At 45.0% G+C, this 25538-nt stretch overlaps 1 protein-coding gene across 3 annotated transcripts; it reads left to right on the forward strand.

Moving 5' to 3' along the window:
* Positions 1 to 309: 309 nt before the first annotated feature.
* Positions 310 to 23732, forward strand: TP53INP (Tumor protein p53 inducible nuclear protein). Of its 3 annotated transcripts, none has more exons than XM_084590131.1 (5): positions 310 to 507; positions 13490 to 13647; positions 17040 to 17172; positions 18429 to 18652; positions 21636 to 23732. In XM_084590131.1, exons 2-5 carry the CDS (start codon positions 13530 to 13532, stop codon positions 21812 to 21814), a joined length of 654 nt encoding a protein of 217 aa, XP_084446257.1. In that variant the 5' UTR covers positions 310 to 507; positions 13490 to 13529; the 3' UTR covers positions 21815 to 23732. The 3 variants fall into 3 exon arrangements, with proteins under 3 accessions (XP_084446257.1, XP_084446256.1, XP_084446258.1); XM_084590130.1 differs by having other exon boundaries at positions 312 to 507; positions 13486 to 13647; XM_084590132.1 differs by lacking the exon at positions 310 to 507 and adding an exon at positions 1569 to 1822 and having other exon boundaries at positions 13486 to 13647.
* The last annotated feature ends 1806 nt before the right edge of the window (positions 23733 to 25538 follow it).

Raw genomic sequence — 25538 nt, forward strand, 5'->3', positions numbered from 1 at the left:
AGCTAATGTTTATAACAAACGTAACTTTTACATAATTTATTCTACTTAACTTTGACACAAACTCACAAAACGCTTGTTTACGTCACTTCCGACAGAGTGCGCTTCCGGAAAGCGGTTTTTGTTGCTGCTTTTCTCCTCGGTTTCTCTTCTCCTGCTGCTCTCTCCGCTTTTCTGTTCTCACCGTTGTGTTTTCGCCGCCATAAGTGAGCTCCAGGGAGCGTGCGTCATCACGTGACCTACGATCAGCTGGTCGACGCCGATTGGTTGCCCAGGGTACTGCCGGCCAATCGTGGCGTCCCTCCTTGACAACTCTCGAGCGCTCGGCAACAACAACAATAGCAAAAAGTTGCCTCAGCTGTGTGTTCACTGTGCTAGGATCGCTGGCTGGAAGAAACGCTTTGTTGTGGCACCCATTCGCGTCGTTTTACTGGTACTAAATGCATTTTAAGTCCTCCTGCTGACGAGCGTCTACCGTCGATCATCGCCCGTTGCACCGTTTTGACAAGGGTGAGCCTGTGAGATTTGCCTTTGCTTGTAACGACACGGGGGTGACCGCTACAGTTACTTGGGTCATCGGGAGGTCCAACTCAATTATTTTTACCCCAGTGCTTTACCTTTAACCTTGATCCCGACAAGCCAGCGATCCTACATTTGCTCCCCTCTTTAGGATGTAAAGATTTTATAGCAGTTTAAGTAAAATTCGGTTTTCGCGCTGCTATCACAAGATGCACGGTTTTGTAGTTTGATTGTTTGTTTACGCGGAGTGCTGTTTTGCGAGCAGTGCTGCAGGTGCCCTTGAGATAAATGCGGACACTAAATGCAGATCTTTTCTCCCTTCAGCGTCCGCTGTAACGCCGTCCGCGGCTGGTTACGCGCGGAGAACGCCAATGGATTAGCCCCGGAGCAGCTCAGCTGCTGCGGGGGTGAGAAGGGGGTTCCGGGGCGTTCCCTGTTCGCGAGGGTCCGCGCAGCCAGCCTTGGCGTGCGTGCTGCCCAAACAGACGGCTTCGTGCCCGTCGCGAACGGGGGCACGCTAGCCCACTCGGCGCTCCCGCCAGCGTGAACCTCCGTGCAGCTGTAATTCTCTCCGTCGAGATGCTTCATCGGCCACTGAGGCCTTGGTCGCGCCAATTATTAGTCTCGCATGCATATATATGCTCCCTTTGCCGTTGGAACCGGGTTCACCAACGGCCGGTCGCCGCATAATACTGCTGCATACATTGCGCCGCGCTTCATCCGTTGTCCTTCCCGGAGGTTTCGCTCCAAAGCAGTTTACTTATCGGCATCACTACAAGCGCGCTTTGGTTTGTGTTTGAGATCGCGCTACGCGAGGGAAAGGGCGAGCGTGTCAACGTTGCTTGGTTTCACTCATTCGGGCTGTTACGTCAGTGCCCGCGCTCATTCGCGTGTCCCCTGCCTATCGCAGGTTATTTCCGAGAATGCGGGCCATCCGCTTTCGTCCGCCTATTTCGGGAAGCGAACACGCTCCTGTGTTTGTATGTTCGGCAAGCCATGCCCCTTCGACTTTGCATGACAGTTGCAAGGTCGCCGCAGTGTAGTGCGGATGCCGTAGCAACTGGCTTTCGCAGACGCCGCGTCCCCTCACGCCCTCGGCGTAGCGGTGACGCGGCCGTCACTGCTCCGTCCGCTGACGGCTGACGCTTGCGGTGAGAGCGCCATGATCAACCGATAGATTTCGACTGGAATGTAATACTCCGTCTGTTACATGCTCGCCGATCGTTGCCCCTGCTTGGCGCACGGCTGGAGCAGCTGCAGCTAGCACACCGACGATCACTCTTCACTCGCACGTCTGTTTCTGAGCGTAAGGCTCCTCTACCGTATTTTTTTCTTTTTTTTTTCTTTTTTTTTTAATCTGAGCGTCGAGCTCTGCGCCTCCCTGTGGCGCTTGCATGAGTGATATTCGAAATTTCAATGTTGCGTTGCATTTTAATATTCTGTTCTGCTGATTTGGTGCGAATTTTAAGTGTTCCGAGTTTCGGCCGGTTTATCCGCGATAGATTGGGTTGACTGCCCCTATCAGTGGTGGGCGTTTCTGTTTATTAATATTATTATTTTTTATTATTATTTTACACGGAGAAGCGGGCGATGCAAAAAGCTGGAAGCCCCCGCAAGTCTAGCTTCGCCGCATTCGAGGGAAGAACTGTAGGAAAACTTAGTTGCGCGTTCGCCATTTTCTGGGTACAGTTAGCGTAAATATGCTAACAGCGGCGAAGATGCCGAACTCCTACGGAGTGCAGACACCGACTCTTCAATATATGAACAACGCTTTCACTGCGGGCGCCTATGTACTCACATGCAAAGGCCGCGCTTATCGCAGGACTGTGTCAGCGGCTGTGCTCGACAGTATTGAGGGGCCTATTTACAAGCTGGGCCATCCTCCTGTGTCAGCGGCTGTGCTCGACAGTATTGAGGGGCCTATTTACAAGCTGGGCCATCCTCCGAGCACATATATCATTTCGCTATTTGCCGCGCCTCCACCTACAGCTTCACCGCCCGAGCGACTGGCTGCACGATGTTGCCAAATCGTTTTTTGCCAAACCTCTCGCGTTTAGCAACGGTGTCCCTGCTTTGACCTTGGAGCGTGGAGGGGCAGATTGCCAGGCAAGACTGCCGCTACTGCCGCTGTACCGCTTATTTTTTGCTGCACGCGTTTCTCTTTCGAGACCACTGGTGGAGCGCCAATGAGTCGACGTCATCCTGAGGGCACGCGCCTTTAGGTCTTCGCCTTTTAATTTCTTTCTGTCGCTATAATCTCCGATGTGGTTGAGGCTACGTACGCTACATACACTGCGCCGAGGACAAGCGAACAGTTGTACGTTGTGCAGTCAATTTTTTTTTTTTATCATTGCATTTCACTCTACGTGTAAAAGCGGTGAAAACAGGAACGTTTTCTTTTCTTTCTGAGAACTCACCGGGTATGCCCCCGCTTTCTTTGCTCGAGCTAAACACGCAAAGCCAAGTCTTTGCACGGCGTGAATTTAAAAGGACGTTCGTTACCGGGTGCTCCAGCTCAAAGTGCGCAATGACACTGATATCGTATTTGTGTTTTCAGTGGGCTCTCCAAACGTGTGAGCCACGAGTCCAATGAAAACGTTGCGCGCACATAGGTCGGGGGTGAAGCGGACAATGACTGTTTTCGCGATTTTTTCGGTGCTGCCCGTACAACGTAAACGGCAGTTGGACCTTGTTCGGGCGAGCCAGTCACCTTATTTCGACTGTGACGTATATCGCTCCACCCAGCTGTTCCGTCGCTCTGCTGGCATCACCTGAGGGCCAGGCGGGCGCGCTGCGGTTCGTTGTCAAGTTCGTTGTCGACCGCGGCCTCGCTGATAGCCACCGCGTCGACACCCAATGCGCTTGCAGTCCGGCCTCAAAGCGCGCATTGGCCGAGCTAACGCTGGCGCTTTGGTAATGGGCGAGACTGCCTATCAATGTCATATTTGTGGGCCTTTTAACGCCTGCCGAATTTTTTTAATGAATATTTGTTTTCGCGACTATACTATACGGAGGACGAGCCCCAATTCCGTAAATACAACATACCACCTGAAATGAAACTTAAAAACTAACTGAAGCTTGCGGTGTCTGCCGTAGCCCCGAGTACAGCACCAGGACTAAAATAGACTAAGGTGAATTAACTTTTTTAAACGTTTTGGGCCTTCTGCCTCTGGAGGCGCCGCGGTCACGAAGTCTTTTTTTCCGTAAATAATATTCCGTAACTTTCCGTAAATAATATTTTGATGGAAGCATCATGTGTGTGTGTGTGTGTGTGTGTGTGTGTGTGTGTGTGTGTGTGTGTGTGTGTGTGTGTGTGTGTGTGTGTGTGTGTGTGTGTGTGTGTGTGTGTGTGTGTGTGTGTGTGTGTGTGTGTGTGTGTGTGTGTGTGTGTGTGTGTGTGTGGCGCGCGCGCGCTCGCGATTTCAGTGGACGTTAAAGAACCTCAGGTGGTAGAAATTTCCGGAGTCCTCCGCTACGGCGTCTCTCATAGCCTGAGTCGCTTTGGGACGTTAAACCCAAAAACCATATATATATATATATATATCAAGGGGAAATGAGGGTGCTCGTTATAATACATGAAGGAAAGAAGCCAACAGTCGGCGAGGCCAAGGAAAGCGTTGGGGATGGTATGTTTATGTCATTTTTTTTTTAATGTTTACTTCGATAACCACAGAAATTAGTAATGTAATCTGTTTAGGGGAAAGATAATTAGACACAAAGTAGAAGAAAAAACAACGTGCCGATGGTGGGATCCGAACCCACGACCTCCGAATAACGCGTCCGGTGCTCTACCAACTGAGCTACATCGGCCGCTGTCCCCCTTGCTACTTTCTTGGGTATTTATGTTGTCTGTATACGAACCTTGAGAGTGTTCACCAGCGCCGCCCTCAGCCATAGCGGCGGACGTGGGACGTCCTTTGTTACCGCCAGCGTCACGCCGACTGTTGGCTTCTTTCCTTCATATATATATATATATATATATATATATATATATATATATATATATATATATATATATATATATATATATATATATATCAATACCTTGCCGCCGTCAGACAGCACTCCCAAGCTTCCGTTGGGTTTCACGACGCGGCGCCACCGTCTTGCGGCACGCAGTGCTTATTCTTGCACCCTGACTACCCTGACCACTGTCGCTTTGAAGCCAGGGCGGTACTTTCGTGTCGAATTCGTGGTTTCTTCCACCACAAGGACGTTATGTCCCTTGATTACATGTCCGTCTTCCGGCGCTGTTAAACAAAACAACTCGTAGTGTGTAAAAATATGTATATATATTCGTTACTAATTAAGGGGTTTCCTTCAGAAAAACAAGGGAGTGTGTAGGGAAATCACTGCTGAAGTGCGCATGCGCTAACGAAGCCATTGTTGCCAGCGCGGAAGCAAGCATGCGAAGTGTCGGGCAGGAACACTGGCAGGAATGACAAGCGGCATGTAGCCTCGGCTTCAAAGCTTTATTTTCAACGGCCGCAGCCAGCCCTTGCATCCACTAGTGGACGCCGGATTCAGACCTGCTGTTAGGGGCTTGTTAATTTCACGCTCCGCGCGCTCTGTCGCCACCTCGCATTCAATACATACCGACCGCGCGAGGCGGTCACTTGGGGCCGTGGTCGGGCGGCGGCGCGGATGTTTCGCGGATGGCGGGTCGTCGACCGTGGCGGCGCCGATGCCCCCTCGTCTGAGGCCCCACCGACGTTGTCGCTTGCACGCCCCATCCCGTGCTGGTCGCACGAGCGGGGCACGTGCGCCCAGCTAGCATGTGACCGCCTCCTTTCCTGGCCTCGCTCTGGGCCCGGCAAGGACGTTGATGCCGCTGCTTCGGCCGCAGGTCCGACGCTTTGCCGCAGGTTGCATCAGCATATTCATTTCACCAGTGAAGGCCGAGCACGACAAAGGCCGCTGTATCTGCCCTCAGATAAGCGAGCTCTTCGAAATCTGCCTCGATGATCTCCGCTCGCGGTCTGCGGAAGCTCAGAACAGTCCCCTGAACTCCCAGAAGCGCTGCCATCCCATCCAAATCGCGTTGCCTGCTGCGTCGAAGCTCTACGGGAAGCAGGTCGTTAGGGATCCTGTCGTTAGAGCCATGACTCTCTTAGAACTGCGCCTGCTCCCAGTGAGGCCCTGCCACGGTGGTGCAGTGGTTATATAAGATACCCGACTACTGTGCCGGAGTTCCCGGGTTCGATCCCGACCGCCGGCGGCTGCGTTTCAATGAAGGCGAAACGGAGTGGCGTCCGTGTGCTGTGCGATGTCACTTAAAGATCCCCAGGTGGTCGAAATTACTCCGTAGCCCTCCACTAAGGCACCCCTTTCTCTATTTCCGCTTTCACTCCCACATTTCTCCCTTCCCTTACGGTGCGGTTCAGCTGTCCACAGAAAAAGTGTGCCAGATACTGCGCCTTTCCGTTCCTGTGAACCAATTATTGTTTTTATATTATTTCCAGAGGGCGGAACTTTGCCCCCCCCCCCCCCCCCCCCCCGCGTTTCATTGGAAAGTCACATGACCTTACGCTTTTTCCACGCGAGGCCTGCATACTAACAATTATTATCTTCAGCAAGACGTGTATAATTCCAGCCGCTGCAGCCACATTTAGTTTCGCTGCCGTATTGCGACACTTCAGCGCAGAGTGCGCCGCTGCAGGTTATCTCAAATTACTTGACTACGCTTCTTCTGGTAGCAGTGAGCGGAATTTTAATATGCCATGCCACAAGTCTGCATCCTGTAGGCTTCTAGCACAGAGGGAAAAATAGTGGGAAAGACGGAGATCAAGGACGCAAGCGTTTCTGCCCAGCCGAAGACATATTAAGCATAATGAAACAGGCTGGTAGAAGGAGCGATCGAAGCATAGAAATAACGGGCCTTGTCAATGAAGGCTCCGAATTGACCAGCTGGCTTCTTTTTTTTTTTTTTTTTTTTTTTTTTTTTTGCCGACCGACTGGGTTAGGTTAGGAATGAGCTGTCTAGGAGGAAGATGCCGCCATTTCGTCACCATTAGATATGGAGTCTACGGAATGCAACGCACCATGTAGTCATGTCGGCGGCGAACATTAGCGGCGCTATTTGTGTGGCTTCTGCTGCTTTAGTGAGCAGCATGTTGTTGCAGCACTTGTTTTGAGTCCTTGCGGCCCCGCACTGTGAAAAGCCGCGGCGGGGGAATATGCGTGATTGAGCCAGAGCAGCGATGGAAATAGCTCCCGCCAGCTGCGCGACCGCCCGGCCGTTTTTCTGCCCAACTGAACAGACCGCTGTTGTGTGCCGGGAGTTCGCGCATTCCTAAACAGGGATGAGGACAAAAAAAAAAAAAGAAAAAAAAAAGACTGCTTTGGAAGTCGCACGAGGCACGCATCACGGTTAATTTTGACATGATCGAAGCTGTTATAATTATTGAGACAATGGGAGCTCTCTTTTTTTTTTCTTCTTTTTTCTCTTTTTTTTCTTCCTCGTCTTGTCGAGGTGTTACAGAGCTCTTGTCGAAGGCATTCTGGGCGATCCACACACGCCGTTGTGGTGGGCGGCGGTATGTCGTGGTCATGTCTGTGCATCGTCGTTGTTGCGCTGGGAATATTAGTAGCTATGCACCAACATGCCCCACAAAGTGTTTTTACTGCAGGACGAGCCGATCGTGACAAAGCGTACACTCCGATTTCTGAATCCACAAGGCCCGGTATCACGCTCGTCGTGCGTTAACGTGAGGCGCGACCCCGAACGCGCGTTTTATTGCGATAGCGACAGGTTTGGAGCCGTCGCGTGGTCCCGGCGGAGGCCACGCTTTAAACAGCTGAGGAGGAGAAGTAGAAGACTGGTAACTATAGTTCACTATACTGGTAACTTACGCTCTCACGTCATACTGTTGAAGAATGAGCTTAAGTGTCCCCAATAATGTAGCACCTTGCACTGGTAGGGCGTGATAGGGGAATAATGTAGCAGGCAAAAGAAGCTTCCGCCGCTGCTATCGCAATTCAACTAGGGTTAACCAGAGTTAAACCACAATTAATTTTTTTTTTCAAATAAAGCAATTGACAGCCGATTGAGTGCGCCGTCTGCGTGTAATATTGAACCCCGCAATCTCGAAAGTGCACTAGCAAATAAAGCAATTGACAGCCGATTGAGTGCGCCGTCTGCGTGTAATATTGAACCCCGCAATCTCGAAAGTACACTAGCAAATAAAGGCGTAAAAGCGTGTCAAAGAGAAACGTGTGCAGGGTAACTATGTGTGCCGCCGAATTTCTAATGGTGTTGTTTATTTCATTTTTGTTTTTTTCGCCGGTGAATGGTCGCCGCTGCGTGTTCACGAACTTGTCCGCGCAAGTTGCAATGACATAAAACGCTGCGCTGTTCCGCGTGCGGTAGCCGTGGAGATTCGGAACATACTGTTCACGTGGCTTCAAAGCAGGACGATGATCCAGTGGCTATATAGATGCGCAGTATTCCATTTTTGTTTGAAACCGGTAGAGAAACACGAGGGTCAATGTAGGCGACGCACCATTTTACGACCCTCGGAGAAACCGGTTTGACTGGGCTGTTCGGGGGGGGGGGGGGGGGGGGGGGGGGTCGTCAACTCTTTCCTTTTCTACGAAGCAGCCCAGCGTCCCAATATGGCAGCACCCTTCACCCTTCCGTAAAATCGTCGAAAACATTTGCCTTTCACCTCCTGGGCAATGAGATGGCGGTCCGAATGATCTATGGGCCGGCTACCTCGAGCAGCGTAGCTTGCTCTGGTAGCATACTTGGCCTCGAGAATGTGTCGTCTGTTCCATGGAAGTGCACAATCCTACTTGATTGCATTTCCTAACCTTCGTTGAAAAAGATGGGAGTGGATGCTTTTTCCCCTGATAAAATTCGTTGAGGTGGGATCACATTCGTTGCCTGGTGACTTTAATTAGTGGGATGTCTACCTGCTTGCGCTCCGGCCCGAGGGCCCGAGCCCAGCGGGGGGGGGGGGGGGGGGGGGGGGGGGGGGAATGACGCGCGCACCGCCAGGTGACGTGCGCGCTTGTGTCTGCAGAGGGTGTGCGACAAAGCTGCGGTGATCACTGGATAGTGCGTGCTGCTCAGTCCCCCGGTGTCGATCTGGCTTCGGCCATAGTGCCGTAGCACCCGACATGAATGCCACTTTCTAATATTTGTAAACTAATTAGTTGGCAGTTATGCTGGCTACAATTCTTCCCCTCTCCCGCCGCGGTGGCGCAGTGGTTAAAGGGCCACTGTCCAGGGAAGGACCTTTTAAGCGAAGGAGCCCAGTGTTTCGATCAGGTACCGGAGATAGTCTGTGCAAAATGCTACATAAAGTCCCTTTGCTACAGTGACACGCGCGCCGCAAAGCAACGAAAATACAAATCAAAGCAGCTCTCTCATGCTCCTTCGGGAAGCCAGCTTTCCCGTTCCCTGCGCTGGCCCGTCGAGCCGTAGCTATGACGTATTTGTCGAAAACGACGTCCATTGGTCCGTCTCGCTGTCTGAGGGCGAAGGATGGGTGTCTACCTTTCGCTGCGCGCTTTTCCCTCCCCACGGCCGGACTGAATCCAGCGGCGCGAGCTCCCTCGCCCGTTTTTTTTTCTTCTCCCTCTCTTTTCGCGCAGGCGGAGTGCCACGCCCCATCTCCCGCCAAACGCGGAGGAGGAAGGGGAATTTGTCTTGCGGAGGCTTGACGACCGGGCAGGAGAGTGAAAAACCTTTGCGAGGGAACGGAAGGAGAGAAACACGACAGAATCGGGTGGTTGCGGTGGCTGTAACTGGGTTATTAGTTACTCTTTTCAAAAACATTTTGCGGCCTTGCGTTCTGGGGGCGAAGTCTCACAGTCACCGGGGAAGAAAATATTTTCGACCGGAGGGTGGAAAGTGAGCCTTAAAGGCGATCGCCCAAGGACGTGGGAGCGAATCGTGGTCGCGGCGGCCGCTTTTCGATGGGGGCGAAAAGCAAAAGGGCGTCCGTGCACCGTGCGTCCGTGTACGGCCCCATGTCAGCTGGCGTTGAAGAACCTCAGGCGTTCAAAATTTCCGGAGCCTTTTACTACCACGCTATGACTTACGCCGCCCTATTCGCTTTTAAATCGTTCGCCAAGTGCATATAACCAGCTTCATCGTAGACAGCGCGGACAAGAAAAGTGGATTTTGTTATCGTGGACACGTCTCGAGACTTTAAAGTGACTCCGCAGTCACGAGGTCTTTTTTTTTCTTTTTTTTTTCTTTTTTTTTTGCGCCAGGTGTCGTTTTCGGGCGGTAAAAATATCACTTTATGCAAACGGTAGTTTGACAGAAATAACATAGCTAAATGTTTTTCGAGGTCTACAACCTCTGCATTGACACTTTTTATCTCATGGCAATAATTATAAATAGCTAATTAGTCCCTACCAATTAATTAACTTTAATGAATGAAAAAATACTGCAGATTAGCATGTGCGACTCTGAACATCTCTGAATTTGTTTCACTGTTCTAGGGCTAACCATATTATTCAAAACATTGGTCCAAGTTAGCTGGGACACCCGGTATATATATATATATATATATATATATATATATATATATATATATATATATATATATATATATATACAAGCTAAATTTAATTTAGCCAAGGGTTAAAAGATGAAACATTTGAGATATGGCAGAAAAACCATTGTATGCAGCTGCCAGCCACCTGGTGCACCACAGGCAATTTTTATTTTGCAATTAACAGATTAGTAATTAAGATAATTTTTTTCATTTATTAAGTATTGCCTTTGGACAATAAATATGATTTGCAAAGTTGGAGAGCACCTTCTGAAACCCCCACTCCATTTATTTCCGATAAAGAAAGCCTGATAGTACCGTTTTTCCAAGCTCTAAAGAAAACCCGCGAAATACAAAAGTATGACTAACGCATTCGTGCGCCGCGATTGTGGTGCTTTCAATCGTGTTTTGAGTGAACTAAATTAGCTGCGGCCTTGCCCAGTCCCAGCGGTGGGTTGATATGTTGGGGATGGTTGCAGCCAGTGCGGTGAGCTCGCTGACTTGCACCGTCACGTGCGCCGACTGCCTGAAGCGGACGAAGAAGCCATCGCAGACATATCGGCCTGCCGCGGCGATGCGGTCCTCGTAGAGCCAAGGCCGGAGCAGATTTCCTTCACTGAAGGCCAGGTTGAGAGCAGCACAACTGTGGCGCACAATACGCCAGTTACGTGATATTTTTTCTATTTCGCGGGCTTTCTTTAGAGTCAGATAGGTTTTATGCGCACAAAAAGACGACACAAAATACAAGGGAGACAGGACGGAGCGCAACTTTCAACCGTCCTGTCTCCCTTGTATTTTGTGTCGTCTTTTTGTGCGCATAAAACCTATCTGAGTATGAACCAACTAGCCCCACAACGCATATTACTGGAATACCTTTCTTTAGAGCTTGGAAAAACGACACACGTGAGGCTTTCTTTGTCGTAAATAAATGGAATGGGGTTTTTAGAAGGTGCTCTCCAACTTTGCAAATCCATTTATTGTCTAAATGCATTAATTATGAAATTAGAAAAATTATCTTAATTACTAATTAGTTAATTGGAAAACAAAATTTTTTTTAATTTTTAACTCGTGGCTAAAGTTAGCTTGGACACCTTGTGTATATATATATTACATCTTAATTACCCAGTAGTTGCCATGCATTTGCTATATCAATGATGCAGCGTTGAAGTAAAGTTTTCAACTCGTTTGAGTCTCATTTTTCAGTACTGCTGTCTTTGCATGTATGCAGGTAGATTGCTGTCTGCAGTCATTCTTTTTCATGACAAGAGTAAAAGAACGAAGCAATCTTGCCAAAATAAGTAATTTACAACCAAAATGAGTGGTGCTTATATAGCAGCATATAATGGAAGCAGATTTTAAAGGGGTGCACATATCATTTGTTTGGGTAATGCGACTACCTTTTTTTTTTTTTTTTTGGTGTAGACAGTTCTCGTCTGTTAAAGTCTAGGAAACTGCCTTTTAAGCCAGAGGGGACGAGGAAAAAGTGTGCAAAAGAAACAAAAGCCCCGGATAATGTTGCACAACTGCTACTTGCAAGCGCTGCCATCTCTCGCTGCATAGTTTCGTTGTTGCGCTTTCAGTTTAGTGCACTTCCCTTAAAGCTGTAATGGAACTTTTTGAACAGCCACAGCATGAATGAAGCCACCCTCAAGAGCTCAGTGTGACGGAGAGGTTGAAACGCGTTGAATGCTACTGAACACAGTGGCAGTCAAGATCAGATAGGCAATTCCAAGGTCTTGCTATGCAGACCTGCTCATCTTTCATCCCGTTCTTCGCACTTCGCCGCGTCTCTTTTGCTCTCATTTCCCACGGCCTCCTTACTGTTATAGATCTAGAATGAGACTGCTTTGTCTGCAAGAAAACTAGAGAGAAAATATTGCTACACTCCGACCAAAATGTCGCAGTCTTTTCTCTCTTGTTGCGACATCCGAAACCAAAAGTTCGAACAGACAGGTGCTCGTGGCAAAAAGTACGCTGCATAAAAAGAGGGAGCAAGGGGTCAGCGTTACTCCCTTTTCTAAAAAAAGCGCATCTAAGGGCATCAACAAGCTCCCTCCGTCACACCCTGGGTTCGTGGTCATTATCGGATTTGCTGGGCCGCCATCTTGTTGCGCGCCATAGTTGCTTGCATAGGCGCGTCGTGCAATTGACGTCACATGATTTCTGCATCACAGCCTCTAACTCGACAAGCAGTTACATAACACGTGTCTCCCTCTGGCGAAAGGCCATTAGCACGCGCGCGGTGGACATATGTCTGTCCATGTACAGATTCTATGCCGTGCACCAGCCTTGGTACCAAGAGGCATGCAAGAACTGTACCTTTTTTGCCTCACCCTGCAAGAAAGCTTCCTCACATCTTCACTCAAGGCGCAGGAAAGTTTTATTATGAGTGTGAACTTGCAAGGAAGCTTTCTTACGGAGCGTGCTTTCCTGCGAGGTAGCATTATTTTAGTGGGAAAGGACTAATCCGGAGGATACTATACACTCCGAGAAAGCTTGTCTTGATTGTGGAGCAGCTGTGATTGGTCAGTGTCTGCATAGCAACTGCACAGTGAAGCGTTGCTGTGGCATGGTAAGCACCCGCACTGTGGCGCTACAGTCACACAGCCAATCAATGCAGGAACAGATTTAATTGGTGAGGCAATTGTCTCATTCCATCTGACTACAGAAAGCTAGGCGACAGAAAACCAAAACCTGTGCAACACTCCTTTGGAGCAGTATTAATCTTTTGGCCAGAATTCTTTGCATTTTTTTCCTTCACTTTCTCATTTCCCCCAAGTGCCATGCAGACGCTTCGCGTGTACCGTTCCATGGAGTCGTAATTGGTTGCGGAGGCTGCCAATTATGAACTGAAGGAAACATGAAACAGTTCGTTTTAAGCTGATTGTTATCATTGTTTTTTTTACATTGAGTGTGAAAAACAAACCGCATGGCTACGCACTGTGCATAGCTCCGACAATTTATCTTATCGAGTTAGTCTTAACTGGAATTGACTTTAATTTCACTGTTATGTCAACTTGCCTCAAGAAGTTAAGTTACAACAGACGAGCAATTAATATATTGCAGTTTTTTTCATGCCATCACACGACTGCAGTCAACTTCTTTTGCTTACATATGTAAATGAAAATATCATATGGCAGTTTACATTTATTAGTGTTTGCAGATCAGTACAAAGAAGAATGCTGCCAAATTTGGTATTTTTTAACATGAGAGCTTAATGAGTGGAACCTTGTCAGTGTTTACTTTCTTGCAAATGATAATAGTAAATATACTTGTCGAATGCCACTGCCTTGCACTTTGTGGAAGATTATGTATTACATATTTTTCCTCTTCCAGGTGTAGGCATTACCATGTTTGTTTTGCGATGAATGCAGATAATTTTTAGTGTGCAGGGGTCTCACAGTATGCATTGTATTGTGGAGGACAGAAATATTAACTGAACTGTTTTTTCTTTGTGCAGGCAGACTTTCAAAAGGTGTCCAAGAAGCAGCGCATTATTGAGTCATGCTGAGTGGCATTGCCAGCTATTTCCTCAATGCCCCGCCTACTCCAAACGCTGAGGATGATGTGGACTATCGAACAATGGAGGCTGAAGATGACTGGTTGCTTGTTGATGTCACAGGTGTGCAGACTTCTTTAAAAACAGAAGTGCAAAATAAATGTTAAACATATCACCAAGATATAGAAATTTTGTTTAACAAAGGTACACCTACCCACAGAAGCTTTGTCTTTTGTGGCTGCCATATTTTAAAATTTTCCTTTGGCAGGTTTACCCCTTAAATTTTAAAGGCAACTTTTAGCATCCTTTTATCTGTATCACTTGTCTGATTAGGCTATGGCTATGGCTACAGCATATTATGATAGTCTTACATGTACTGTGTAACTAAGTACAATAATACTATATATAGCAAATACTGCTAAGCATAAATTATAGTATAGATACTAGAAGTTGATGTTTTCAGTTTAAACAAAACAGACCTCCCTAAAGTTCTTCCAAATTTATATTTTGAAATTCACATCTAACTAAGAAAGGTTATTATTCTTGATATGTATGTTGAAGTTAGCTTGCTCCACTTAGTCAAAAGAAAACTAACAAAGAGCAAAATCCAGGTAACTATTATTAATTTTGAGGTGTTGTTCCATGATCTCAGGTACTTACTAGCTGCAAACTGGGAAGTCCTATTATTTGCCAAGCCTTGTCTGCTAGTGTAGTGCCATGTGCTCTCAGACTATCGATGTTTATTTAGGACCAGGGGTTTCTTCACTGCATTTAAAGATACAGTCATCATAACCAAGCCTCTGTCAGTGTGAAACCATGTGCATAAACATCACAAAAAGTTCTCAGGGTCTGGCTTCTGTGACAATAGGATGACACTTTCATCACAGCTGTCACCCCACAGACCAACGTTTATGAATACTTTTTCAATTTCGAAACTGCTCCTTTCAAGTCAGACGCGGTCATGGAGAGGGCGCTGTGATCAAAGTTTGCGCAGTGGTGTGATACCATCAGTGCTTAGTGTGGTAGCTGTGTCTGTTTCATACTTTGTAGCTGCCAAGTGACTCTTTTCCGCCGTAATAGTGTGTGCATTGTCGAGTATTGTGCATGTGTTGCATTCCGGCGACTTATGGGGGGTCGTCACCATGCATATAGTGGTATTGCCACTTGATTATCAAGAACTCATCAGCACTAATGCCCTTGGAGGGTGGGCCAAATGCACCTTTCATTTTTTGGGGAATGAAATGTAACTTTTCAACGACATGCCAGCGTTCCTTGTCCCTGGCAGGATATCTGGATATCACTGATGAACTGCATGGAGTGCGAGAAAGGTGCAGTTGTTTCACATGATTCTTTTCCCCTAGGTTGTCATTGAGCAGAAGTATGTAGCAGGCAATTTTGTGTGTCCATCAAAAAAGCTTTGTGAGAAGAGTATAGAGCAGACAATTGCTCAAGCATCCAAAAAGAAAGTCTACAGGGACCTTCTATTTATTATTATTTTTCTTTTTTAGCATTTTACATGTCCAGGGAAAACATGGAACAAACTTCATGCGCATACCCAGAGCACAGCCACAGTTTACCATCTCGCCACTTGTATGAACTTTTTTTTCTTAATGACGAAGTGTCAGAAGAATCACAGTGCCCCAAGAGAACAGAGAGAGTGCAAAAAGCAGAGCTTGTGCAACTGGCATAGGTGTTCAAGGTGTGCAAGAGAATTAGACGATAACATGTTACTAAAAGCTTATTAAATAAAGTGACTTGTATGTAGTGTTTTTATTTATAAGTTAACAGAATGGTTATGCATCAGCTATGTATGATATTCATTTATCAGATCCATGAGCATCTCTCGCAAATTGCTGTCTACCTTGCTAAAGCTTGATGTGATAACACAAGCGTAAGCACCCCTCTCCTGACAAAATCTGAGAAGTGGTTCTGTGTCTGGTAACTTCAATAAAAAAAAAAAAAAGAGTTTCGAACAGGGTTGTTAGTTAATTTGTTCTCTGCATCAATTTGGATCGTGACGCTTTTCAAGGAGCATGAACAGAATTAATAAAATCATTCGGAGTGGAGTAAATAAGTTGAAGTGGCACTAAGCAACGTGAGCACATGCTTATTGCAGAAAGTCCTGTTGTACCAGCATTAAAAGTTTATGTGATGTATGTTCTTGAAAAAAGAAACTTATTACAAAGCCTCGTGACCCTGTGCTGTCTGGAATTGTTTCCAGCTCACATGTCCCCTCATAGCTTGAGGCATTTCAGTCGACGGGTTATGCAGGTACTGCGAAATAAATTTTTCTTTTTCTGCACACACTTGTGTCCCGTAACTTTAGCTGCCAGTGCTACGCGAGCTGCAAAAAAAGTGCTTCCGAGGTACTTCGATAGAACTACTTGCGGCTGTGCTTCTCTAATACCATTCATGCCACAGCATGCTGAAGTGTCTTTCATTGCATGCACATATATGTGTCAGGCATTCAGGACACTGACGAAACACGCCCGTGCAAAGCTCATTGCTTGCCTATACTATTCCCTATGTACCGAATCGCTCATAGTGCCACAGTGCTGAACTTGCCTCATGCAGATTAATAAAGTGTACCTAACGATATCAAGAAGTACAAACAAATGTTTTTCGTTATCAAACATTATGTTAAAGCACAATGGAGTACTGTGCTCTAGTAGCAGATAATGCTGTTCGCTGGCGCAGCTGTCGACAGGAGCGCAATGGTGGCTGGAACTTCAGTGGGCTGCATGTTCTCTGTTGGCGCGGCAAAGAGATACAGAACTGAAAAGGATCGATAAGCATTGTCACAGACCACGTGATGCATCGCTGTATGTGGTCACCTTCACTTTCTTCGATATCCATTTTTTCTCAAATGTGAAACATTTGCTGTTCTCACTAAGCAACATGTTACAAGCAGTAAATACATACACTTTCTGCAACCGGATAGAGCGGTTCCAACAACAAGGCAACTCGATGGAATGACAGTATTTCACTTGCCAAAGTATGGCAAGTATGTGTGTGTAACTTGCCTCTTGCTTCGGTGTGTTTGTTTTTTGTTTGCTTCTGATGCCAAAACTCGTAGAAATATTTTGGTCATGTAAACCTTCTGGCCTGGCACGACACTTAGCTCCCACACTTTCTTCCCTTGGCGATAGTATTTACAGCTACAAACACAACTGTAAATATGACCATGTGCATGCTACTTACTATAGTACATCAGCATTTTGCAGAAGCCATGATAAACTCTACGTGGCTTTTGATCTCGCAGGGATACCAAATACATTGCACAAAAAAATAAGGCCAGTAATTCTTTTATAGGAAAACATATTTGCACAAAAACTCTAAAAACATTCTGTCTGAAATAAATGCACAAAAAAGTCACTCACACTTCAGAAAAATAATAAATGAAAAGTGCAACCTGTAAGTATAGATTGCTGTATTGCTTTGTTAGCATTTTTTGCTCATACTTGCAGCCACAGAATGAACCTTGACATAGTGATGTGCCTCTGACATCCTTGCAGACAAAGACAGCCCTCAACCGGAGGTATCAAGTGAGCGACCACATAGTCTCCCTACCGCCTTGCATGTGGCAGTGGTGGATTCTCCTCGGGAGGCCACGCCTCCGTCGAGTCCATGTCCTATGGATGGAAGCTGGTAATAAACCTTCATCTTTCTGCAGAGTTTATGCAAAATGCTCACAGTGTGCATACACATTCATGCCCTATTAAAGTCCTCATTATAGCTAGAACGATACACACTTTTTCTGGGACCAAGCTTTTTCAATGTATTTATACCTGGTTAATGTGGAAACTCAGTTTGGACAGTGGACAGGTTTAGTGTGTACGATATCTATTTGAACCCACATGTTTTCATCATTTTAATATAGCCAATGGTGAGGAGACCTCAACTTCTCAAACTAGATATTTCCTTTTGTGCATCTTGAGATCGAGACACCTGAGAAAGCAGTTCTGTTGTCGAGTTTTCCCATTTGGAGCACACCTTTATTTGCCCTAGCGCATAGCATGAATGCCCTTAAAGAAGGCTTTCATCAACACCTTCAGCTACTTTGACAACCCCCAGTTTGGCACCCGTCAGTCATCTGTATGTTTATGAGATGTGAACATTAGCAGTAAAAGAAAGACTGTCACTTGTATAGGCACTTGTGGCATGTCACTTCAAACTGCTCTGCCTTTTTTATTGAGGTAATATGCTTCCAGTCTCCAAACTTTCATCTAAATCTTATTAAATGCATACAGCTATGCTGAAAACCTAACTTTATTTACTAAATTTATTTCTTGAATAAATGTTTCTTGCCTGTATTTTTTTTATTTCATTTTAATTTTTTTTATTCACTGAATAATGCTCACACACTAAGTAGACAATAACAGGGAACTGTTTGATATTCGTGTGTAAATATGCTATGAACTATGTGTAAAAATTCTTAGTTCCTACTTTGATGAACAACATGTGCACTGCACGTGTTCGGTATAAAAACTATTGCATTGTTGTGCACTCGAGAGAGTGGAAATTCCAACAAATAGAGCCAGCTCAGGCTCATGAACTTCTATACTGAGTTGCAAATTGTCATTGAGTCATTTTCTGGCAGTCACACCTGTTAAAATCAACCCTTATGAGCATGGCAAATGTATCTAAAAGTTTTTGCAGTCATGAAAACTTTTATTTTCTCCTGTTACATACAACCCGCGAAGCCTATACATGCAGCAAGTGACAGGAGGCAAAACTAGTTATCATGATACTCGGCACGGCACCTCTTGGCAAGGTAGAGATGCAGAATGAAAACCAGTGAGGTGCAGAGTTCAGAGGATATGAGGAGAGAAGCCCCTTGGGTCCATCCGTGCTCTTAGCAGCTCTTTATTAGAGGTGAGCACGATGTGTGTGGGCACGTGCAGGTATGTGACACCTCCGCCGTGCTTTGTGGCACGGCGGCCGGTGCACTTGGAGACGTCCCCTCTGGAGAACCTTCTCATTGAGCACCCCAGCATGAGTGTGTATGGACCGCCATGCCTCCGGGATGCACCACTCACTCCCCCGCCTTCCCCACCACCCAGCACTGCCCTCCCGGCTAGCCGCGCCCAGCCTGGGCCCAGGCCGGCCGCACTGGCTGCCAGAGCGGGTGAGTGCCTATTTCCATCACTTCTGGCGACAATAACTTCCCGGGAGAGCTAGAGCTGGGATTTTGGAATGATCCTACTCTCATCATTCCATGCTTGTTTTACTAACCTTTTAATTGCCTTGCATTACAAACAGTATTTTATATTTGTGCAAAACCTAACCCACTTGCAGAAGACCAATCAGAAAGTACAACTGGTGTCATCATTTCCTCCGTATTGAAACAAACTGTCTTTGCAAATGGTTTTAGGTGTCCTTGAACCAATTGTCTAAGCTTTTTCTGTGGTGGACTGGGCATGAAAGTTTACAAATATGTTACGCAGTTACATTTCATAAAAACACTTTACATAGTTGATGTTACAGTGTAGCAGCAGTTTTGTTAAATTCTCTAGGCCTCAGAATATTTGAAGTGGAGTGAGGGTGTGCCCTCATGGATTAACTTTTGATTTTTGCTACATGCAGTTCAATTAGCACAGCATTTGCTATTCTGAAGAGTTGCTGTTTAGGACTGCGAGTTGTCATCAACTGTACGTCCAGTACAGCCTCAAGAAATGAGTTCCAGCTATTATGAGGTTATGCTATGCATATTAGTGGCCATGCCAGTTGCTGCAAAATTGATAAGCAAGATAATATTTCTGTAATAGCTCCAGCAGCTAGCTATAGGTATAGGGGGCCAACTGGGCTGGGACCTCACAAAATGTAGTAAGGTAGAAAGTTGGGCGAGTTGGTAAATAGACATGATTGAAGAAATGCACTGCGCTAAAAAAAGAAGACGACTACACATGTAAAGAACAGGAAAAGCGCAGACTCACAACTAAGTTTATATGAACAAACAGACGAAATATATATAAAGAAACAAACAGATGCACCTGCAGGGAACCACCAGATAGTCAAAAAATCCTCCATTACATTTAAAGTTTTATCTCGATATAAAAATTCGCAGTCTGCACGGGAGACAGAAGGCTGGCTGATGCACCTATCACCTTTTTTTCCTGATACAGTAGGTCTACTAAATTTCTCGTGTTAGCCTATCTCGATGACGGAAAATAATGCTTGTTTGTGAGAACAGCGGGTAGCAGCCTTGTATGTACATCTTTGTTATTGCCTTTTTTATTTTTTCCCTCGTTGCATTTCCTGCAATTTACCGCCATGTGCGAGTAAGTGTCGTATGATATGGCCCCCAGATGTTCCTTCAGGCGTTCATTTATATATTGACCCGTCTGGCCAACATACACCTTACCGCAAGATAAAGAAAGCTCATACACAACCACACACATGTAAGGGACATACCGTGATTTGTGCTTGATATTACACTGAAATGGGCTAATACTCTTGAGACGAATCAATTTTTCGCTGTACATGGGGACACAATCTGGCCAATTTTAAGGGTGCAGAAAAAAACCACTCTAATCCCATTACGATGGGCCACATTCCTTATGTTATGAGAGAGTGGGTGCTTAAAAGCGATGACAGAAACCTTCTTTACATCACAAGACTCGTTGCGTTGAGCGGTTTTAATATTAGATTTTGCATGTTTTATTAACTTCTGAGCAACTGCAGCTAACACTGACATGGGATACCCAGCAGAAACAGTTTATTAACCTGTTGAGCGGTACATTGCAGGAACATACATTGCAGCGGTACATTGGTGTTGAGCAGTACATTGCAGGAAATGCAACGAGGGGAAAATATAAGGAAGGTAATAACAAAGATGGACAAGGTTGCTACCCGCTGTTCTCATAAACAAGCATTGTTTTCCGTCATTGAGACAGGCTAACACGAGAAGTTAAGGAGGCCTACTGTATTAGGAAAAAAGGTGATAGGTGCATCAGCCAGTCTTCTGTCTTCCTTGCAGACTGCGAAGTTTTATATCTAGATAAAACTTGAAATGTAATGGGGGGTTTTTGACTATCTGGCGGTTCCACGCAGGTGCATCTGTTTGTTTCTCTGTATATATTTCGTCTGTTTGTCAAAATAAACTTAGTTGCGAGTCTGTGCTTGTCCTGTTCTTTACGTGTGTAGTCGTCGTTGTGTATAGCGCAGTGCATTTTTTCAATCACACCTCACTAAATGCAGTTGTTTTGGTCATTGTCACATCCCTCCCCAGAAAGCAGGGGTGTGGGAATATTCAAAATTTCAAATATGTTTCTTATTCGATTTGAAAAACTTATATTTGGAATTTTTCTATTATTCGAAAATTAGCGAATACATCGAATATGTTCGAATTTTCCACAGTCTCACTGTACTGTGCATTTCACTGCAAAGCATTGACTGTGCAGTGAAGCATCGTAAAAATGCAACAGGGCCGTTTTATATCTCACTGTACTGAAAAAAAGGGCAGCGGAGGCCTTCCCGATAGTGTGCACAAAGTGAACCATTTGGAAAAAAAAAAAAAAAAAAAAAGTGATTCCCACTTGGGTTTCACCCCAAATGCAGACAACCATTGAGCAAGTGTTCATCAGATAACAATACTGTGATGCGAACGGTTTTCAGCAGCTTTTTCAGGCTCATTCTGATTATTTACCGTTCGATAACTGTCTGTTAATTTGAACATTTCTTTAGTTCTAAAGGGCTGTTGAAAGTCAGCGCAGGTGCATTTTGTTTGCAAATAACATGTGCATTCTGAAATAAACGAGGTGAACATTGGTTGCTATTTTTTTTTTCTTTGTATTTAATATTTGATTGCTTTTTTTTTTTCATAATTGCATTCGATTTGCATTAAAAAATTTCAATATTGTCACGCCCCTACCAAAACACCATAGCCAAACTCATGGCAGTTCCACCGGGCTCCTGTGTTGCCCAAGCACTTTTGTTGACGTCATACATGAACTGTCTCTTGGAGTGCAGTCTTATTTTTGGTATCATACAAGGCTATTTTCAGCTACATTTACTGACATGGTTGCATTTTGCATTAATAATTTGTGAAAGCTGACCAAAACTTTCCTGGAAGCTTCACTCAGCAATGAAACTGGGTGGCGATTATTCAGGTTGGCTGGAGCAGCTGCGGCCCAGCCAGCGCACCCAGGTTCAACGAGAGCAGCGGCAATTGGCCCGGAGCCAACTGGAGCGGCAGAATCGGACAGTGCAGGCTGGCAACCGGCACCCCAAGCGCCGCGATCGTGCTGCTGCTCGTAGATCTGGAGCAAACAACAACCGCAAGTGCTAACCTGCCAACACTGCAGGAAGACTACGTTCTAGGCACTTGATAGACTGCAAAATCAAGTCAACAAGTATGGGCATGGTGGGAAATCTTAGGACACCAAAACAGTACTGGCTTATCTGAAGCCTTCCGACAGCCAGAGGGTCGTGGTTGAATGTCATAGGATGTGTAAAATTGGTCAAGGTTTAGTGCTGTGTCATAAAGAGTGGCAGCCAGCCTCAAATTGGAAACATAGATGGATCTTCATGTACAACAAAGACAAGCGATTTTCTTAACATAAAGGAAGATAGTAGTAACAGAAAGCGTATTCGGGAATTTGCAGTGTGACATAACATTTGAAATGCACTGCTCATATGTGGAAGCTGATGCAAAAACTTTTCTCTTAATTGGACTAATGACCAGTTTCATGGGTGGGAGGCAGTGTAAGGATTATGTAATGAAAGAATGTTTTGCCATGACATTTACGTTTTGTGGCAACATAGTCTGACTGATGTTAGCGCAGTGACCCTCCCATAGCTGAAACAGGTCAGCACTGTGGTGCCATGGAACATTTTTGCACAGAAGGCAATTTCAGCACTGTAAACTTAATTTTCGAGAAGTGGCAGTGTACTGATTAATTCTTCTTAACATTGGAAAACTAACTCGGATTAAATATTTCTTCAGTGTTCAACCAGCTTCTACTCCTCCCCTTCCTGAATTTCCATGCCTGCACTTGGCAAGCACACATATCTGTTTCTTTACTGGGTGTGTCATGCTGCTGCTGCTGCTGCATGCAGGCTATGTTTGAGAGGCGAATAACAGAAATGTAAACAATTGTGTTAGGCTGCTCTTGCCTTCTTTAATTTTAATCTTCTGTGGTTTGTTATGCTTTCTTGGTGTAATATATCACACAGACTCTGTGCACATGTCTTATTTAATATCTGCAAACATCATTGCATTTATAGCTATTTTACATGAAGCATGGGTGCATGATCTTCGTGAATGATCAAATTGCTCTGCTATATGGGTCTGTAATAGAGGTTGTATAGCTAAAGCAGAGAAAATGTCGAAATTTTCGCAATCTTGGTGTCCATTCATATGCATGGTTGAGCCGAAGTGTGATCCTCTTTGTTCTTTAAAAATTGTTGAGACGGTTGCTTCCAGTGCTCAGGAATAGAGGGCTTTATTTTGCGCCTCTTCCACAAAATTTGCTATGCTTTGTTCTGTTTTTTTTTAAATTTGTCTGAATTTAGGCCTTAAGAGAGCGCCCATCGTAGTGACTAACAAGCATCACTACCTTGTTTACTACTTTTGTTATGAAATTCGCAAGTAAAATAATTCACCATGTGTACAAGGCATTGACATTTTTGAGTGCAGGCAGACATTGTTCAAGCAGACTTAAAATAATACTGTTTGTCATTGTGTCAGATGCTAGCTGGCAAAGGATAAGAATGATGGAAAGTTATATTTCCACCATTGGAACATTGGTAAATATATTCCTGTATATATATACATATATATATATATATAATAACTAATATGAAGCTGCTAAACCTAAACTTTCATTGTACATAAAAAGCCTTATATTATGATAATGCTGAGTTTCGCACTGTTGTTGCAATTTTGCCACCGGCCTCTGCTGCTGGAAGCATTTACAGTGATTGGGTCACTCTGGCGTTTGAAAAAAAAATTCACAGAAGTCATCTGAAAGATCTAGGGACACAAGGAGCTGCCTTGCACTTCTTACTAGGGATAAAGCATAGATGTACTCGCAAGGCTTGTCTCTTTTTGCTATCCCAATCTGTCACATTTACAATTAAATCTAAATTGCAGCAAAGCTCACTAGTTCTCATTCATTGCACATTATCTGTTTAGTGCACAAAGTTATAAAAGCCCAAGTGCATAAACTCCCTTCCCCACACTTAAAAAAAAAAAAAAAAAAGAACTCAAAGTGGTACAAAAAAAGCGTAAAAGATTAAACGCAAAAAAAAAAAATTGCTTGGTAGTGCATGCCACTATATGAAATGCAAGTAAAAAAAAAAAAAAGTATCTTGGTGGTCTAGCTTTGTAACCTTGTGCACGTTAGGATGCAAGATACACATAGCTATAAAATGGCAAAAAAAAAAAGAAAAAGTTTGAAAAAATGCACAGCAAAAGTAAAAAAAAAATGAAAGGCATAAAAACTTGTTAATGTGGAGTAACTTTCAGATGGCTTTTTTAATATATACATATTATACATAGTTCGTAGCTGCTAGCAAGTTAGTGTGGAAATGTGTAGTATGTGTAAATAACCACACAAAGTTGTTTTTGTAAATGTGTGCATATGTATGGATGTGTGTGCACATGCTGGCCATAATGACCTCTTGAGAAATGCCTTTACACTGCCACCACACAATAATAAAAAGGACATTAATGGTATGCAATGCACAGCAGATGTGAAAGCTGGCACGGGCGCAGCTGTACTGTACCATAACTAGAGCAGTGCTCTGGCGATTTGTGTTGGCACAGTTTCCAATGTTAAAAGACTGCTCAACAGTGGGCACAAAAGACCGCCTAAACAACCTTTATTCTATATACCATTCAAGAACAGCTGTGGGCAATATCACTGCAAGTAACCACGCTGTTTCAGCGCATACAGCTGGTCTGTTCTCCTGACCACATATGTCTGTATGTTGCTTTACTTTTTAACGTATATATGGCTAACACATAACCTTGCAAATGCTTGGTTTTATGCACCAGTCTGTTTTTCCAGGTCTAAATGCATGCTCACAACTTCTGAAAAATTCTAGTGCAACCTTTTTATCAGCTGTACTTAACATTTCGATGAGGCTGACAACTGGAAACAAAACAAAAAAATAACATCCTGCCTAGTGTTGCATTCAGAAGTCTACTGACTGCCTTCTCTGAAAGCAGTGTCATGGTTTGGTTGTTGGGCTTGAAGCCACACTGCCTTTGGCACTTTCCCCAGAAATCCGTCCCTCTCTTCCAGAGCTTGCGTAAAAGTTTGTAAAAACACGTAACTGCCTAGTTTTGTCTTAACCGTTACAGGTTTTAGGGTAGCTTTTGTTGGGATTACTGACACCTCTAGCAACCAATGGCAGACTGCACGTCTATCATAGAACCTGACTCTGCTACCCAAAGAACTGGCATAATTGTTTTTGCTAAGGGAGCAAGGGCACTGCCCTGCATTGTTGAGAAGAGACAGCAGATGATCTCCGATGTCATCTATGGTTTAGTCACATTTCTTTCTCCCTTTCAAGAGGTATGATCTCCTGCTTCTTAGTACTCTTTGGCCTTCATGCAAAAAGAAGTCTTAAAATTAGTCTGGCATATATTCATTTCTGACAGCTGTTGGACTTCTTTTTCTTTTCTTTTTTTTTTTTTAAAGCACCTGTTAGCAGGTCTGCGTATTTTAATGAACATGCTCACAGTGCAGGAAATGTGGCCATGATAGCGTTCCTTTCCTCAAATACCGGTGCTCTGCCTGGTCCATGGAAGCTCCTCAAGCCTGATAGAAAGCAGTGTGCGCTCTTTTGTAATAGTGCCCATTTTTCTTCATTTCCAGTGATGTTGGCAATGTTGCCATGACCCCCATGATGGTGGCATAGTGCAATGGTCGCCAGAAAGTTCGTGATTGCTGGTAATGCTAGCATGGCTGAGGCAGAACGCATGAGGCTGTAACCACCATGCATGAAAACTAACGCTACATGTAATAAAGAAAAAAAAAAAAAAAAGGGTGTGCTGTTGTGGT

The sequence above is a fragment of the Amblyomma maculatum genome, chromosome 1 (genome assembly GCF_055883805.1).
Source record: "Amblyomma maculatum isolate TAMU_Amacu chromosome 1, ASM5588380v1, whole genome shotgun sequence".
Classification (NCBI taxonomy): Eukaryota; Metazoa; Arthropoda; class Arachnida; order Ixodida; family Ixodidae; genus Amblyomma; species Amblyomma maculatum.

What these genes read in the sequence shown, in the direction of transcription:
- TP53INP (XM_084590131.1), top strand. Translation starts at nt 13,530, where the DNA reads ATGCTGAGTGGCATTGCCAGCTATTTCCTCAATGCCCCGCCTACTCCA. An exon ending in GTTGCTTGTTGATGTCACAG is followed by an intron (nt 13,648 to 17,039) that starts GTGTGCAGACTT and finishes ACATCCTTGCAG; the next exon opens with ACAAAGACAGCCCTCAACCG. An exon ending in TGTCCTATGGATGGAAGCTG is followed by an intron (nt 17,173 to 18,428) that starts GTAATAAACCTT and finishes GGGCACGTGCAG; the next exon opens with GTATGTGACACCTCCGCCGT.